Source organism: Balearica regulorum, chromosome 2, assembly GCF_011004875.1.
Source record: "Balearica regulorum gibbericeps isolate bBalReg1 chromosome 2, bBalReg1.pri, whole genome shotgun sequence".
Lineage (NCBI taxonomy): Eukaryota > Metazoa > Chordata > Aves > Gruiformes > Gruidae > Balearica > Balearica regulorum.
Genome location: NC_046185.1, coordinates 146,377,178 through 146,394,768, shown reverse-complemented (window position 1 = coordinate 146,394,768; position 17,591 = coordinate 146,377,178). Strand labels below are relative to the sequence as shown.

General features: G+C 39.0%; 1 protein-coding gene across 9 annotated transcripts in view; it reads right to left on the bottom strand.

Annotated features, from left to right (window-relative positions):
- CACNB2 (calcium voltage-gated channel auxiliary subunit beta 2) overlaps positions 1 to 17,591 on the bottom strand; it is a 255,737-nt gene that overhangs the window by 4,778 nt on the left and 233,368 nt on the right. For all 9 annotated transcript variants that reach the window (XM_075746314.1, XM_075746316.1, XM_075746317.1 and 6 more), the window contains 5 exons: positions 17,529 to 17,587; positions 14,372 to 14,481; positions 4,315 to 4,466; positions 3,320 to 3,415; positions 1,789 to 1,974 (listed from right to left, as the gene is read on the bottom strand). In XM_075746314.1, coding sequence (XP_075602429.1) covers positions 1,789 to 1,974; positions 3,320 to 3,415; positions 4,315 to 4,466; positions 14,372 to 14,481; positions 17,529 to 17,587 — 603 coding nt within the window. The remainder of the gene's footprint in view (positions 1 to 1,788; positions 1,975 to 3,319; positions 3,416 to 4,314; positions 4,467 to 14,371; positions 14,482 to 17,528; positions 17,588 to 17,591) is intronic.

The window sequence follows — 17,591 nt, the reverse complement described above, 5'->3', positions numbered from 1 at the left end:
TCCGTAAGGGACCCCCATTGCTTCGCACTTTTGGATTAGTAGACCTACAAACAAACTGTGAAACAGCAAATACATTCTCATCTTTAGTCCTTAAGATAAAAATCTGTTAATTTGTAAGGAAATAGCACAACATTCAGAAAAGTGTTATTAAAACTCTGTATAGTCCCTCCAGAGAATGTGGTTAATAAAATGAGTAAGTAAGTGAACTATAAATCCACACCCAAAAGGCATAAAAAACCCTCAAGCAAAATAATAAACATGTCTACAAAGCAAAAAAAGCTTATCTAGCAAGTCTGCACACAACAGTACTGAATTTCATACTCAGAAATTCTTCCAGCTCACAATTTTTTCAGGGTGTTTCAGCTCTGAGGACAGAAAAGAAGGCAGAAATGAGCTACAGCTTACAGTCTCTTTTCCTGCAACCGCTTTTGAAAGCAAGAGAAGGAGATACCCTGCAAGGTGGCTGAAGCAATTTTTCTTGTTAAAGAACAAACCTGTCAAGTCTGTGGTCTTCTAATGGGAAATAAATTCTTTGACACAAAAATTTGTTTTGCAAGACCATAAAAACAAAAAGCAATTTTTCAGCATTTTAATTTGGGTGCACATTTTTTTTTCCTGTGATTTTCTAAAAGGAGGCCTTTTTCTTAGCCAAAGTTATGAATTTTAACTCACTTTTAGGTATGTAACTTATGGGTATATATGGAACTTAGGGGGAAATTTAGATGTAGCATGCCATTATGTGAGCTGTGACAGCTGTATTTTAACCCCCCAGTGAGATCTTCTTGGCCTCAAGACGTCATTCACTATAATGACGTAGCATCTTTAAAGACCTCACTTCATGCCATGCAACATATATACAAAGGAGAGGATCTCTTTATGCTGAAAACCTGAATACAATTATACAAAGCAAAAGTTGAAGGAGAAAAGAGAGGACAAAGTACGCCCAAAGTCACCAGGCAGGTCAGTGCGGAGGTGGGAATGAAGCCTGTTTTTCCCAGCTCGCTAGGCAGTACCTCTCTGTTCAGAACATGCTGCTTCTCAAGGTCTTTCTGTACAATGTGCAGTGGAACTCGGGTTTTATGTAAGAGTTTGGCTTGAAGGAAGTAGGCACTTTTCGCAGCAATGGCCAATGAATAAAAGAACAAAGGAAACACTGGAGGGGCCACTTTGACCTTGAGACTTCAGTAATACAGTCAGTCATTTTCAACCTCTACAACTCTAAAGCCTGTGGGAAGATAGGAACAGATTCCCTCCAACATTTGCGGATCTGCTCCGTACGTAACCCAATTTGTCATGCAGGGCCTCTGGGGCTGGGATTTGCCTATCAGCGATAGCGTGCCCATCAGTCAGAGAGCTACCAGAGGCTGTAACGTGCATAGTATTAGCCCAGTTTTATTCCTCTGATTGGATTACACATGGCCAGCTATAAAAATGCTTGTGGCTGGTACACATACTACTGGCACAGTGGTGTCCTGGGCACAATGAAATCTTAAGTATTGCACTTCACATCACCATATGTTTTCAGTCAGGCTGGCTTAGTCCTTGGAATCAAAACCAGCCCCCTAGTCAATATACAAACACATGCTACTGTGAATACAATAGCAATAACAATAATGTGCCTGTATTTGCCTTTTATACTGAAAACGGGTGAATGTCTACTGAAAAAGCTCTTACTCTGTCAACAACAGTAAGACATATTCAGCATATTCTAGTATCAGACTACCACTGCGCTTTGGAAGAGGAAGAAGTTGATAGAAAAAACAAGAAGAAATGGCATAAAAACTGTACCTGTAAATTAATATTTGGACCTGGGCTAATAGGAAGAGTGGCTGTTGCAAGTGTGCGAGTGAGAAGCTGGTTAGGAGGATTGCTGCTAGGTGGATGTGTGGCCTTCCAGTAGGCTTCCAGATAGTCAGCAAGGTGTTCGCAAGCATCTTCAAGCTGGTTCTCATCAAGAATTACATCGAACATTTCCTGATAAAGGAAAGGTTTTAGTGAGAATCACCACCAGCTAAAGGGAGATCAGCTAGAGACATGGATGACCACACTTTCCATTCGTCAAAAATGAACCACATTTCTAATACTTGTGTTAATATATGGCACCCTTTTGGGTTGTTTTTTGGCTTTTTGTTGTTTGGGGTTTTTTTAATGCAATTGATACAAAAGACAGCAATCATTACTAGCACTAATGTTACACTTGCTAAAGCAAGTCCTCATGACTTCCATTTAGTAATAGACAGTCAATGAAGATAGGAAGAGGCAGCTTGAACAAATCTTAAAACTCAAATATCCAGAAAGAAAGGTTAAATATTGAAATTTTTAGCTATTCTAACAAAATGGAATAGCAAGAAAAGGGATTCACTTCCCATATCTGGTATAACTAAGAGAAAACTAAGACAAACTAAGACTAATTAATAACAGTAAGAAACACAAGTAATATAGATCATACAGTTTCCAAGTGTCATACAAAAATTAGGTAAGAGATTAGTCACACAGTCTAATTTTAGGCATCTAAAGATAGGAGGCGAGTTTCCTCCGTTCCCTCCCTGGTCAGGGAGACAGAAGTCCTCCCACAGGCAGCTTTGAGAGACTACGCAGGTCTCTAGTATTCTTCACTGACTTCTTGGGGACCTGAGGATACCAGTCTCTTAACTGAGATGCTTGAGCTTACATGATGAAAACATTCCCCTCACTCAGCTCCAAAACTATAGCAATTTTCCATATCTGACCTGAACCTTCATCTTCTGGTCTCTTACCCATACTCTTGACAGTTGAATATGGAAGTAACAATGCTTGCCACGTTTAAAACACAGCTGGGGTCTCATCATCTCCACTTTATAGGTGGAAGTTGAAAGAATTTGTCTCAGTGCACATTGACAGAAGAACTGCAAGAGCTCTCAGCTATGCAGTACCCCACAGCTCTTTGCCAAAACTGTGACCAACAACGCCAGCGACATACACCCAAGGGGATCTACCCAAACCACTGGCCTTACCCTGCACTGCCAGAGATAAAGCACAGTCACTAAGAAGGCTCATTTTTGGATCAATAACCTCAAAAGAATTATCAAGTAAAACAAATGCTGAGCTTGTTTGAGTGGTGAATGTATTCAGCACACATCCTAATAACTGCTTGTGACTAGGATTGTTTTTCCCTGCACCCTTGTGCAGAGACCAGAGACCTCAGGAGGTGTTCTGCAAAAAAATCAATAGTGAATTATGGCCAGAAGAGGGCAAACATTCCCAGAAATTGCATAATTAACCTCGTGCTTGAAAACAAAGGCATCTTTCAAAGACGAGACATCAATTAACAGTAACTCACGGGAGGACACTGTGCCAGTTTATCAGCTGCCACCATCTGAACATTAAGGTGTTTGGCTTGAGATTTCCCTCGAGATTTTATTAACCTCTGTAAAACCTATGAAAAATAAGAGATTAATAGAAGTGAGCAGATTTGGACTTAATGTACATATATAACCACTTAAAACGTTTACACTTTTAACTGTCCACTTGAGCAGAAAAAATTCTTCATTTGCTGGCTTCAGGAGCATTTCCCATGCTGATTACATCCAGAACAAGTTAATTTTCATTTACTTCCCAACATCTCCTTTCCTGTTATGAGCACTAAAAAGTTCCCTTCCTATTTTCCTCTGCTGCTTCTGGTTTTGTTTGTTTTGAAGTTCAAATTCTTTAATTGCTCCCCTGAATTGTCTTCCCATAATTCGTTCTTCTCTTTCAAATGCCTCTTCAGAAAGTGTGTGCAGGTTTTTTCACAGAGTAATGAAAGAGTACATTACCAGGAGATGTGAAAGTTTACCAATCAGTCTGATATTCATTATTTCAAAATCTTTCTTTCATTTCTATATTATTTTGATTTAACAAACTGTTAGCATTACTGACATGATTGGTACTAAAAGTGCAATCCCTTTTTTTTTTTATTTTATTTTTTTTTTAAAGAAAAAAACCAAACAGTAGAGCTACAGCATCTTTTCCAAAATGGGTTTTGGTAACACCAGAATTAAGATAGTTTTTTGTTTAATAATATTTCCAGATGGAAGGAATAACAATATATAGCTCTGAGCTTAAATGAGGACATGTGATTATCTGCATTTAAGACCAAAGAAAAGAAAAGAAAAGAAAAGAAAAGAAAAGAAAAGAAAAGAAAAGAAAAGAAAAGAAAAGAAAAGAAAAGAAAAGAAAAGAAAAGAAAAGAAAAGAAAAGAAAAGAAAAGGAAAGAAAAGAAAAGAAAAGGAAAGAAAAGAAAAGAAAAGGAAAAGACAAGACTGAACAAGCACAAATATCAGTAAAATATTTACCTTAGGAGAAGAAATCTTTACGTATACTATAATTGGAGCCAGAGAGGTTTTGCTTAGTTGAGCTGGGTGGTTAATGGTATCAGCATCAAGCACTACCAACTGCAGCGTCCTTGCTAATTCAAAAATCCGTTCGATTTCACTCTGAACTTCAGCTGCAGATAAGTAGAAAATTAGAGTTATGAAAACATTAAAAGGCACTTAGTTTTAAGAAATGTAAAAATATGGTAGACTGGTGTGTTGCTCCTCTTCAGGTTGGCAGGAGTTGTTAGCTGTGCACATCCCTGGCAGGCTAGGGAAACGAATGCAACGTTAACGAGAGCATTTTGCCCCCGGTTTGTTGCCCTTACAGGCAGCACTGCCTGCTTCTCTCACCTCCACCGCTTCCTGCAACCCCAGCCCAGAGAGAGACTTTCTAACAAGACCTCAGTCCACGTATGTAAGAAAAAAAGAGGTAAGAATGCTTGTTGCATCACATGGTAATCTTACTATGCCATTAACTCCCTACATGTAAATCATTTCAGCTCAGACTTTAATCTTACATAGTAATCAATCTGATCAAACTGGAGTGCTTGGGATAGGCATTAAGACGCACTGAGGTGTCTGCATTAGAAGTAGCTCCTGATTTTCCATTTACTTCAACTTATCAAAGCTCTGGAAAACAAAGTTGCCTTCATATACTGGCCTCTGTATGGTCCCATATTAAAAATTTGCTTACTATATGTAAAACACTTTAAAAAATAATATTCAGTAATCCAAATAACGCTATGGTATCCTCCTCACAACCCCAGGAGTTCTGGAAAGGTGATTTTCCCAGAAAAAAAAAAAATCTTGTCTTCACGCTCCCAGCTCCTCAGCACCCTGTCTGATTGGCAGCAGCTTGCAGGGCAAACCTCTCCAAGACAGATGGACTGTGTCCGCTTTCACAGGTGATGAAGAAACTGTCTTCATTCCCAAGTGAAACAAAACTAAAACTTACAATAACAAAACCATCCTTGAAATGGAATCACATTTTCCTGCTCAAATCTTGCTATAGGCTGACTTCACAGAGCAATTAGAGAAGTGGCATGATTTGTGCAAGTCTGTATTATAGACAGACAAGACTGTAGTTCATATAAGTTTCCCTTTAAAGATTGTGCACACTCCATGAACAAAAACCAGATCAGCTATCTAGCTCATTCAAAGTACATATTAGAAGATAACCAACAGAAACTTAAATGCCAACAAGAGGTATCAAAAATGTATTTATTAGACAGTTTCTTAAAATTACACTATTAGCATTTCATCTATTATGGTGGCACAAGCATTATGTTTGCTTGAAAACACAACCTATCTGATCTGGCTAGAGAGAGCTTTCTATAGCAAATGGTCTCATTCAAGAGGTGTGAAGAGATTGACTTTTGTTGTCTTAGAATAGCAACTGAATAAATCAAGTACCATGATAAGCTTACAAAATTTCCAAGAGAGAGCAAAGCATCCCAGCTAGTCTCCACTGAGCTCAAAGTCTTTCAGTTCCAAATCAAAAGGTGACTACTACGATCATTTTATAAATGAAGTAACATCTTAAATGGCCATCAGAAAATCTCTATCTGATGCTCTCTATTGGAAGAGGTTGACATTGTACTTGATCTATTAGAGATCACCTCCATCTGTTTGTAGTTATCTCCAATTCTGACTGAGTACATGCCCATCAGCCTTTTACAGCAGAGAACACTGTGAGATGAGCACGGTGTGCTGGTATAGAAAGCATCGGTGCGTGCTTGCCTACTTGTTGATAAAAGCACTGTGGCCCAGCTGCTGTCTGAGTTAGGACCACGTTTTTGAAAACAGAACTTGTGATGGTTCTTGGCACATTCAAGATAACATATTCTGCAACTTTGTTGCATAGAGATATTGTTGGAATGACTGAATACCATTGTCTCAGTGATTGAGTAGAAGATAGTCAATAGTCTATCCCTAATTTCAGTCCAAATAACAACTAGAATAAACACATCAGAGATAATTTGTCATACTGTTCTGATGATGAGCTTGGATTGCTTTCCTGCAATTTCAAACCAGGCTCAACACTTCAGTCAGTATAACAATATCAGTTAATGTAACATTTTAAGACCATTCCAGACTGCTAAAAACCCTTGTTAAAGACAATTTATAACCAGCAAAATCTGTCTTTTTGTCAGCGTATCATAATTTTGTCTGGGGAAGCAGTATTTGCTACACTGCTGGAAGCACTTTTCTGCCAGTATAGAATAGACCTCTGTGAACTGGATTTCCTGCTATACTTTTTGAAACAACCCTTTGCCAGGGCAGAGTGTGCCTCAGGGTATCTTCTATTGTGAAACATACCCAGGGCAATAATTGCAGGTAACTACGGTTCTATGAACCAATAGTTTCCACCTGAGTCTGAAGATGGAGAGATATCTTTTTTATCAATTAAAAAGTATTTCAGTATTTATTTTTCTTAACTTTGGTATAGTAGAACAGTTCAAGGAACTACACTGCATGGTTGATGAACTAATATGTTATGCCTCTACTTCTCCAGTCAAGAATGGATGGAAAAAATGCCACAGAGATTGCCAAAAAGGTCCTGACCTCCTGTTCCTTAGAGTACTAATTCAGCTTCTGGAAAATCCTGCATTTTGCTTGAAATCTTACTTGTATTCTAACTTTTTACAACACGTAAGATTGTTGCAATTACTTAAATAATAGTAGCTTCTCTTTTTAGATGACAAAGGCTTTATCTACTGCTGCAGCTTTGGTTTTCATTTTTATTTAGCAACATCTCTCAAAAAACCCCAAATTTTATACCTGTAAAGATTCTTTCCCAACAAAACACTCAACACAAATTTTCTCAGACTTTTGACCAAAGAAAACAAAAAACCCTAAATACCATGTGGGGCTAGTAACACAACTGGTAGTTAAAATAGGGAGCTGAGAACAATGACAGTGTGGTAACTTTAAAGCAGCACAGTAACAGCTTAGCAATCTTCCCACCTCCATGGATATCATCTATTTATCATAAGGTCCCTTCTGATGTACTGGAGAGGCATAACAGTGAGGCTATAACAGTTAACTCCAATAAATTATATTTGCCAATCATAACGAGAGGCATAAACATAATTAGATCTACTGTGACAATCATCATGAAATGCTGTCAGCCCAGCTGCAACACTCAAACCCAGCAATAAGCTATCAAATTTTAACGTGACCCTTACAATCTACTTGATATGTCCTCCTTGGTAATCAGAAAAGGAACATATTTTAAATGACAGGAGCATTCAACTATTCATTCCATACAACAGGGAGTCAGCTCTAAGAAACAAGAAGTACACATCTCCCAGCCAACTTTCAATATTGCACTTTAAACTTACCCCCATATATTAATTCCAAATATCCCTACTGTACCCTGAAACGAATGGAAATTCAGTGCAATGAGAGCACAAGTAAATGGCTTATCCCATTATTGGGGCAGACAAATATTCTTTACACCCGTTGGACCTTACAAGTGAATTTCAAGCAAAAATCTTTAACGGTTCATTACAATAATGTCACCTAAAGTAAAGGCAAAGACACAGCAACACTGCACTGCACCTACATCAATTCACTAATAACAAGACGAACTGTGGTGGAATTTAGGGTCACTTATACAACGCCATGGTAAAAAGCCATCCTGTACTCTACACAGTGGAGAAACACAACCCTCCTTCAAACCTGGGCAGAAAGCATCCACAGCAGCCAGGAGTCACCGGGACACCCAGCTGGACAGAGCAGCGGCTACATCAGCACTATGTTTTAGGAAGACCCTGATGAGATGGCAGTTTTGCGATGGGGATGTGATGCAAAATGGCCGTGCTTCTGGCCTGCAAAGGCTGGATTAGAACCACAAAATATTGCTTATACGCAGCAAGGAGGTTTTGATCTTCGGCAGGCACAGTGAAGTTTACATACTGTCAATCGAGTACAGTATGACTTTAATATCCTATTCAGTTTGACCGTGTCTACTTGTTGTTGTTTTGTTCTTAGAAACAGATTTGTAAATTATTATTTGGACTGCAACAGCCACGGAGACAAAGCATTCTATTTTTCTAAAGAGAGCTGCTGCTATTACAGACGTATAGCATGCCTGTAAGAAACAACATACCTATATCAACGCATGTAATCTAAAAATGATTAGCCACATCTTGCACAAATAATTTTATAAATTAAGGAGAACAGACATCAGTAGCCATGATTTTTCTTATGCTAATTCTTTTCTACAAGCACACTTACTTAAAAATAATTAATCACTAAATTCCATGAACATAATTAAAGAAAGAAATGAGAAGTACTGTACCAAAAAAACCTACTGAGAAATGGATAAAGGTCATATCTGAAATCCAAGAAAATGAAAAAAGAAAAGCAAAAAGGAAGTGATGGCTGTTGAGTTATGCCCAAACCCCTTTTGATTAAGAAGTAAATCATGAGCTTAACTGACAGAATTAAAATTGTAAAATTTAAGTTGTGAGCATGTCTGTGAATACATATTGTGGCAAAATCAGCAAAGTGTCTACATTAGGTATTGCATTACCCAGAATGCAGGTACTTGGCCACAGCAGGCTATCCCAGACTACATTAGATGCCTGTGCTTGCTGTATACTAAGTAGAGAGACCAAGATGCTACCAAGGGTGATGCCGGAAGATACATGGTGTGTGAGCAGTCTGGAGCAAGCCAGTAAAAAACCCCCAAAGTGCTGGGCCTCTTTCTTCTCATCTTCCCCTTTCCACCCCTGAAGCACCAAGGTCGCTCTGGGCAGACAGAGAGCTAACAGCGGGGTCGTTCTGGACAGGGGCAGCTGGCTCCATCCCTGGCCCAGCCAGGGCAGGATTAGGTGTCCCACCCCACCCGTGGCAATGCTGGAGAGCAGAAGCCTCTGTGCCTCCCCTCCAGCATAACTTGCTAAGAAGAAAAAGTCTTGGAGGGGAACATAAGCAAGTAAGAGGGAATAAATGCTCTAGCTTAGTCCTCAGGCAATGGGCCAGAAGACACCTGGAATTACAGGTGTTTTAATCAAATTTCTAACATAAATATAGTTTTGTAAATATACTTACATTTCCCTGGTTTCAACCAAATCCCTTAGCCACTAGCTTGTTACATAAAAAGGGGAGAGTGGGAGTGGGAGGATGACAATATTTTCCAGGGAAAGTGGCTGCATGTGTTACTCATGCCTAACAGATGGGGCTCCTGCGAGGGGTAAGGCAGAAAGGAGAGGAGCACGTCTGCTGCTCTGCCTGGTGCTCCCGTCTGGGCTCCACTGAAGGGGAGCTGTGGGGTGAGATGCTGCAGAGAAACAGGGGTTTCCTCTTCCTGCCTGCTGAGGCTCAGTTTAGACAGAATTCAGAGGGCCTTGAATGCACACACACGTCCAAGTGGTATTTACAGATACAATGGGATGTTTGGAAACCTCAACATAACCAAGATCTATTTATAATGGACTGGCGTCTCCTGAAATGCAATACTGTAATTACGTGAAAATATAAACCAGATAGTGTCATTTAAAAATACTAAATAGCACATGAAAATGTCTACTTCCTCCCTTCCAACCCAAACCATTCTATGATTCTATTTGTCTGGGCTAGCAAAACAATAGCATTCATGGAGTGATGCTTCTTATGCCAGGTTTAAACTGGAAGTAAATTTTAACAGCCTAGGAATGGAAAAGCTTGAAATCAGTGGATTGCAGCAGAAGCACGAGTGGATGCAGCATGGAGACGAGTGTGCCAGGTAGATCTGCAGAAGCAGCGTAGGGCTGCTCCCATCATTCAGCTCCCCTACGCTCTGTTAGCGAGTAATTGGGATAGTAAGACTGGGCAAAGAAGCAGAAACATTTATTTTGCCCAGGGGACCAAAAGCAAGTGTCTCTGCATCGTTCAGAATGGATATCATCACGTCAGGCTGGCACTATCTTGGATATTTCAGCACCATGCCTCATTACTCAGTGCAGAGCTATAGGCTTTTACAGCTCTGGTCCGCACATAGACACTAAGTATGTGTTCCCTAGGTCTGTTGTTTAATTCAGAACAAACATAAATAAAAATGCTCAGCCTAGGATGTGGAACCACTCCATCGCTGTCTATTCAACCCTTCTGCTGATGGTGTGCCACTCGCAAAACATTTGTGTATTTGCTGAGCAGGAGAGATACTGGCTCTGTAGCCTGATGCTTAGAGTGGGAGGCAAACCATGTGGATTCCAGTTCTTTCTCCAGGGAAAACTTAATTATTAAGCAAAGTGCATAAGACTCGGCAGGACCACCTGACAACCATCATAAAGGTGGTCATAGCCCTGTCATGGTGATGGAAATGGTGAGTTCATGCCTCTGTTAGCGGAGAACAGAAATGAACCCAGACGTCTTTGCATTCTGATTAAACAACCCAAACCCTTAGTCTTGGATAAGATGAGGACACAGACACCAACTTTCTATCAGTTCCATGAGCCTAGGAGAAAGAAAAAAGGACTGGATCAATTCAACCTACAGGTGTGAATAGTTTTAAGGGAAGCAATCTGTATTCTTAAGCAAACAGTTAACTTGCTAAAAATATTTCATTCACCTATCCAGGTATCTTAGTTATATGCAGATATCCGTAACCTTAAAAATTTTTCTAACACACTGCTTTGTCTCTAGCATATGTTTTGCTTCAATATAGTTACCAATCATGTATATTTCAGTGTAGTACCATGAGAAAATACAGTGACCCGTTGCTGAGAGTGATCTCTAATTCACAGAAATCAAGAATATTTTTTCCCCTGTATATCTTTTGGAAACACTCAGGAAATGTCATTAAAATACTTTGCCAATACTGTATCAAAAAATATTTTTAAGTTAGAACATTGGAAAGTTAATACCAAACTTCCAACGCAGAAGTACCTGGAGAATTCATTAGAGAGAATCTGACCTCAGATGTTAACAAAATTAAGGCTGGCCCAGCAGGATAAAAGAGTATTTTGCGACACGTGAGGCTGATAAATTGTAACAGGTTCAGGATCTTCATGCTACTCTTTCCCCATCTGCATACAAAAAGAAGTGTAGCCACATCCTCATGATAACCCAAAAGCTCTTGGCTGCTATATTACAGGATTCTGGTTCAAGGCAGCTTCAGGTTTAGCAGATTACTTTACCATATCTGAGGATTTAATGCCTGCAAGTGAGAGTTCTGGAGATTTGTCCCAGCTATCTTGAAGATAAAACTATAAAGGGACAACCAGAATTTTCCATAACACATTGAACACCATTTTTTCTTCTCTTTCTTCTAACTATATTAGATCCTTGATACTTTGGAATGGAAATACAGTCTTGGTTAAATCCCAATTTTGCATTCCTGTTCCACGGCCTGTGTAAGTAGGGAAGGATTTTTATGAGGCTTAGCTAGCACCCATTTAAGTTTAATATATATCTGGGGAAGCATTTACTTGAAACTTATCACATACAACAATTGTCATTAAACTACCAAACATGGAGAATACATAACAACATTATCACATATATAACGTGTGTATATATATAATAGTTACCACAGTTTCAAGCTTTTCACGCAGATATCAAGAAAATAAAAATACAAGGCTGAAGTTTGCACTGATAATCCACTACTATTTCTTCTATTAATGTTTCATTTTCAGAAAACAAAACTCTGGGATATCAACCTAATGATGTGAGAGGGAGCTCTATACATTTTCTAGAGACAACCTTCCAAAGGTAGGGACTCAATTGCACATGCAAATTGGGTGCATGTATCACCTCACAGGTTACTGCATATGCACACAGAAAGCAAATAAACAGCTATTTGTCTGCAATCGATTTGCCATATACACGATGACATATTTTACACTGGCATTCACACGTCTATGTTAGAATATGCAGATTAGGTGCACACGCCTTAGAAATTTACAGTGGAAAACCTAATCTTTAGTGTTTACTTGTCAATCTCAACTTTATTTTTAGAATTCCTTGAAAATAAATAAGGAAAACTGGCAAGATTTTCTAAAAGAAAAACTTAGCAACACAGTACAGGATTGGCTTTTGTCTATCAGTGAGCCAGTTACGAGAAACACATGGTGGTTCTGTGAGGTACAATAAAGCACTGAACACAAAACAGCAGGAAAAGTAATTTGCAAGCTTGTATACATACCCAAAACATCTGGAAAGGGAGAGCATTAATGAAGCAAAGAATGGAAAAAGCCAAGACAATCAGGTTCTTGTACAAAGCATACAGCATGAGGTAAGGTTATAACAAGTGTAACATACACAGAAACAACAAGAAAAAGGTTTGGGTCCTTTTGATGAAGAAATGCAGCAAAAGCACAGAGCTTGTTCAGCAGTTTCTGCAAATGGCATGTGTACATATAGAAATTTAACTAAGCCAATTGGGACTCATTTTCAGGTGAATGAGATCTAACGATGTACTGTACCTTCTTGGAGAGAAAAGTCTTTTCAAAATTACAGATTCTTCTCGGCTTTTAAAGAAATGAATCAATTGCCCTTTCCTTAAATTTAGTTCTAGCATTTCACATATTAAACATATAACAGTATTGACAAGCAAACATTTCTCTTTGTATACAAAACAAGCTTTCATATAGGAGAGGAATAAGTCTGTACTGTCCTCCTAAATCCTTATGAGCCTGACACTATTTTTATAAAATTCTTGGATACATTAATTTTACACTAGAACATTCAGTGGTGACACTGGTTTCCAATGAGTCAAATCCCAAGTCTATTTTTAACTGATTCCTTTACAGAAGCTAATCTGCAGTCAGTAGGTGTGTGTAGCATCAAGCCCATTGAGACTTCCCTATAATCCTGTAAATCCAGTTCCTCATGGCTATTCCCACTCCTGATTATCACATTGTTTGTCTATGCCTCCTTGAAATTAATTCTGGGTTATCTATTAAATTAGTTCCAAACAATGGTGCTCACTCCACTGTTTACTGTCCTCTGTGCAATTATGAACAATATGCACAATACTGCAAACCTATATTGGCTGGTTAGGAAAGAGCTGTTCTCAAAAAGAGGTTAATTTATTTCCTAGAAAAAAAGGATTTGGTATTAATATATCAAGCACATTACCTTTGTACTATATTAACTCATTGGTAGAATACTTATTAAAATAATACTTACATAAAACCCAACAATATATTTTCAAAAGTCTAAGAAATAGCCTTCTCTGCTGCAGTTACCACTGCTGCTCACAAACGTGAGCATAACTGAGGGATAAATCCCTAGCCTGATTGTCTAGCTCCGTGGGGTACCACTATGCAAAGGTGGGTGAGTAAAGGAATAGTTTCCCATTGAACCTGGAAGGGGAGAGGGATTTGGATTAACATAAAGCATATAGCTATATTTGCTATAATAAAAAGCCATTTTTAAATGATACTGGCTGTAGAAAGAAACACATGGGTCTCAGTCCACGTGCCACTGACTGTTCAAGGAGGAGAGAGACAGACAGCAACTCATCTCCCCCGTGTCCCACAGCCGTGCAGCCAGGAGACCCGTTCAGAGCAAAACAGAACAAACCAAACCAACACCACCACCCCTGTTTTTCACTATCGAGATCAAATTTTATTGCAATAAATACCATTTTTAAATACCTGGAGCAGAACGAAATCATTGTAGATAGACAGAAAAAGTGTACTTCAATAATTATTTTTTTTCAGGTCTAATATCAGTAGCTACCACTACCAGTAATCTTATCAAAGATAATGCATAATATCAATACTATCCATACAATTTCAGGTATTCTGAAACTGTCAGTTCTATTTAACCGGATTTTATTTACCTTATGGAGGGCTACTTCTCCCCACTGAGGCAAACAGCAGAGCATGAAAACTGAACATAAGCAGGATAAACCAAAATTGGCACTCTATGAAGTTTACCTGGTAGCGATTTAAAAATTATTTCTAGTGCCAGGCTTTCTGAATTATGGGAATTGTGATTTTCTCACAGCAGAGAGAAGGCTATTTTTAGCTTACAGATACAAATTGAGAGTAGTATATTTTACAGCCAATTTGTAGATAGCATCATTATAGGTACTTACCTAAGCTTGATCTTGTGTTAGATCGCTCTATTATCGCATGCTTACTGGGGTTGTTTAATACTGAGCGTTTGGCAAGCGAGATGTCTGCTGTGACTCGTGTAATTGATATACTGCAAAAATAAAATACAGTAAGATAGAACAGAATGTTATTTATCTTGCAGGGATGCGGGGAGAAAAAGAGGCTCATTTAACACTAAAAGATGGAAAACACGTTCTTCTCAGCAGCATAGTATGCTTTGCTCAATGTGAACAGAGAAGAAACTTTATCTAATACTGTTGCAAGAACTATCGATAAGACATCTCCCTTTCCGCACAGCACCGAAATGCAGCACATCCACTGACTGCAAAGCTACACGTGTTTGGGGAGAGGAGAGGCAGGAGGAGGTCAGAGACACGCTGCACAAGATGGGACTTTCTTTGGGGCTCCAGGCCAGATGTGGTTAGACTTTGCACCAGTATCCCCAGTATGAATAGGCTGGTTTCTCCTTTCCCTAATTCTGATTAATTTGTTGATAGGTACTGAATGACAACCTGGCTGACTTTAACCATACATGTAAGACATACAGGGTTATGCAGAGTTAACAGGTAAAGGTAAGGCTTAGCAGGGAAACTAGTACAGGCATATAACTCTTATTTTTATTATTCAGTTTACTAGCATGTTTTTTAACAGAGTGTAAGAGTTGCCTGTAATTTTCCAGAAAAATCCAGCAATATGCTGGCCATTTAAAAATGGGGACTGTGACACAGAGAAGCATGCAAATGAAAACTCTGGGCTGAGTATCTGGCAGGCTCAGTTTTGTGTTTATGAGAAAAGATGAGCCAAAAAAGAAGCGGTTACTTCCAGTTGTTTGCACTGACCTGCTACATAACCTTCTGAGTATTCTTCTTCCTAGGAAAACAGTCAACTCCGTTTGGTTTGCTTTACAGGGTCAAAATGCACCCTTTGGATAAATTCCCTTGCAAAGTCTCTGGTCTAATAAGGTTTAGGGGTCACATTTTTCCAGTGCTGAGAGTTAAATCAGACTGATGATATTCCCTTGTTCTTCCTTGTAAGATTTTACTTGCAATTTAAAAGGAGGAAATGGATTTGGCTAAGAACAGGGAGGGCTTCTCTCTAGCATGCACAGTCAGACGCTCTTCGTCTGAAATGTAACCAAATGTCCTTTCCCAATGAGCTCAACATGTGTATGTATTTATCTAAAACCCTACAAAATGTAGCAAAGGCAGAAGTTAATACGGAAAACCAGAATTATTTGCACAATACTGGTTCGTAACATCATTTTGGAAACTTTGGCATGATTTAACTTAAGCTAAAAACATAACCAAAGATTGTGATTTCTGGCACAGCTCCTCACAGATAATGCCATTAGTCTTAGAATGAAATCCAACATGTAATTTGGGGTAGTCATTAGTTATCTTTATTTGCTAATTGATGAACACTAGAAACTTTTACAGGTTTGGGGTTTTTTGGTTGGTTGGTTGGTTGGTTTTTCCTGCCAGTCTTCCTTCCTACAGGGAATAGAAAATATTTTTTCCCTTTTTCAAATGTAATTATGGTATATTGAACAAAGATACATTTACCAGTCTAAAAATGCTATTTTTTATTTTACAATCTTTCAACATCTTTTTAAGGTCATTTTAATGTCTTGAGATATGTAACACCAGGAATAACAAGTCTGCTCTCAAAACAAAGAATATGTATGTCCATACAGTGGACATTTTGCAGTGAGAGCAGGGACAGCTTGACAGCAGAGTGGCAGTGACAGCAGTAGCATGAATCTAAGAACCTCCTGTACAAATTTGCTGAGGACCTCAAGTACCAATTCAGACTGCTACTGAAGTTTGGGATGCTTCCAATCTGCTACTATAGACACCAATTGTCACAACTGGATCTACAACTAAAAATTAGACATGCTTTAAGACATAAAGACGCAATCACTTTTTTCTGCTTGCAACACTCACTCTTTTGTTACCTGCCAATTCTGAAGGTAGCTATCTATGATTTGACAACCCTGACTAATATCAAGAGAGACTACTAAGTGGTTAGGTATGAAGATCATCATTCTGACTGAGAAAATCCCATAGCTTAAACCACGATGTCCAGTATTTTAAAGAGCTGAATCTATAGACAGAAAACCTCAAGCTCCCTCTTGAAAGTTTGACAGCACCAGGACAGACAGAATGGTGTCACTGCTCTGCCCACTTCCAGGCTAAATAGAACATTCACTGCAGTTGCAGACATTGTAACAAGACCTTCCCACTTTCTCAAATTTTCCCCCAAATGTTAACCCGCTAGCACATATTAATCTGGGCTTGATCCAGTAGCAATATAATCACATGTGGAGAATCCACCTGATGTCTCTGGTCCATGGGTCTGTGATGTCTGAATTACAGAACATGCCACTGCTTTTAGAGACGGATCATCATTTGACATTTGTACTACAGTAGTGCCTGGAGGCTCAAATACAAATCAGATTGGACCTTGCCTGGTACGCTGTGGGGGACAGGCTGTAACAGCACTCATATCCAAGCCCAGGGAAGTGCAGCCTGTCTGCTACCACGGGTGACCATATTTCAGTGAGGTGGGGGACTGACACCCCCCCAGCAGTCCTTTTGAGACTTCCCATTATAGAGTCCAGCACTTCTGTCAAACCAAGCTCCTATCCTGAGGCATCAAGAGTTTGACAATCACATACATTAGATAGTCTGAATCTTGTATCGCTCTTTCCAAGTTAGATGCCACTGTAAGCAACTAGAGCTGAGGTGGAATGGTGGTCCTCGTCGGCTTGTATAGAACCCAGCAAGCATTGATGAGCTATCACTTGAAAAATACTTAAATAAAACAAGTTTTTAAGAGTACACATTCATTAAATCTGCAGATAAATATCTAGCAATTTGGAGTGCGAATGTTCAGTCATCAAGAAGAAGACATCCTTTTTTCCACTCTCCAGAAATACACGTCCCTAAACACTTCCCACTGCAGCACAGGTTTAGCATGGTCTGCTAAGGAAGCTTCCAATCCCCACTACAGTCCATTGATCAAGGAATTAGCTGCCATTCCTAATTTTCTACAAAAAGAACGTCATTATTTCTTAAAAACCTGGTAGTACCTAAACAGGACCTGAACTCAAGTAGATTTGCATTGCAAAGTACTTACCGCCCTTCGAATCTATGTTTTAAAAAATCAAATAATGCTTTTTGCATCATATCTGTTACCTAG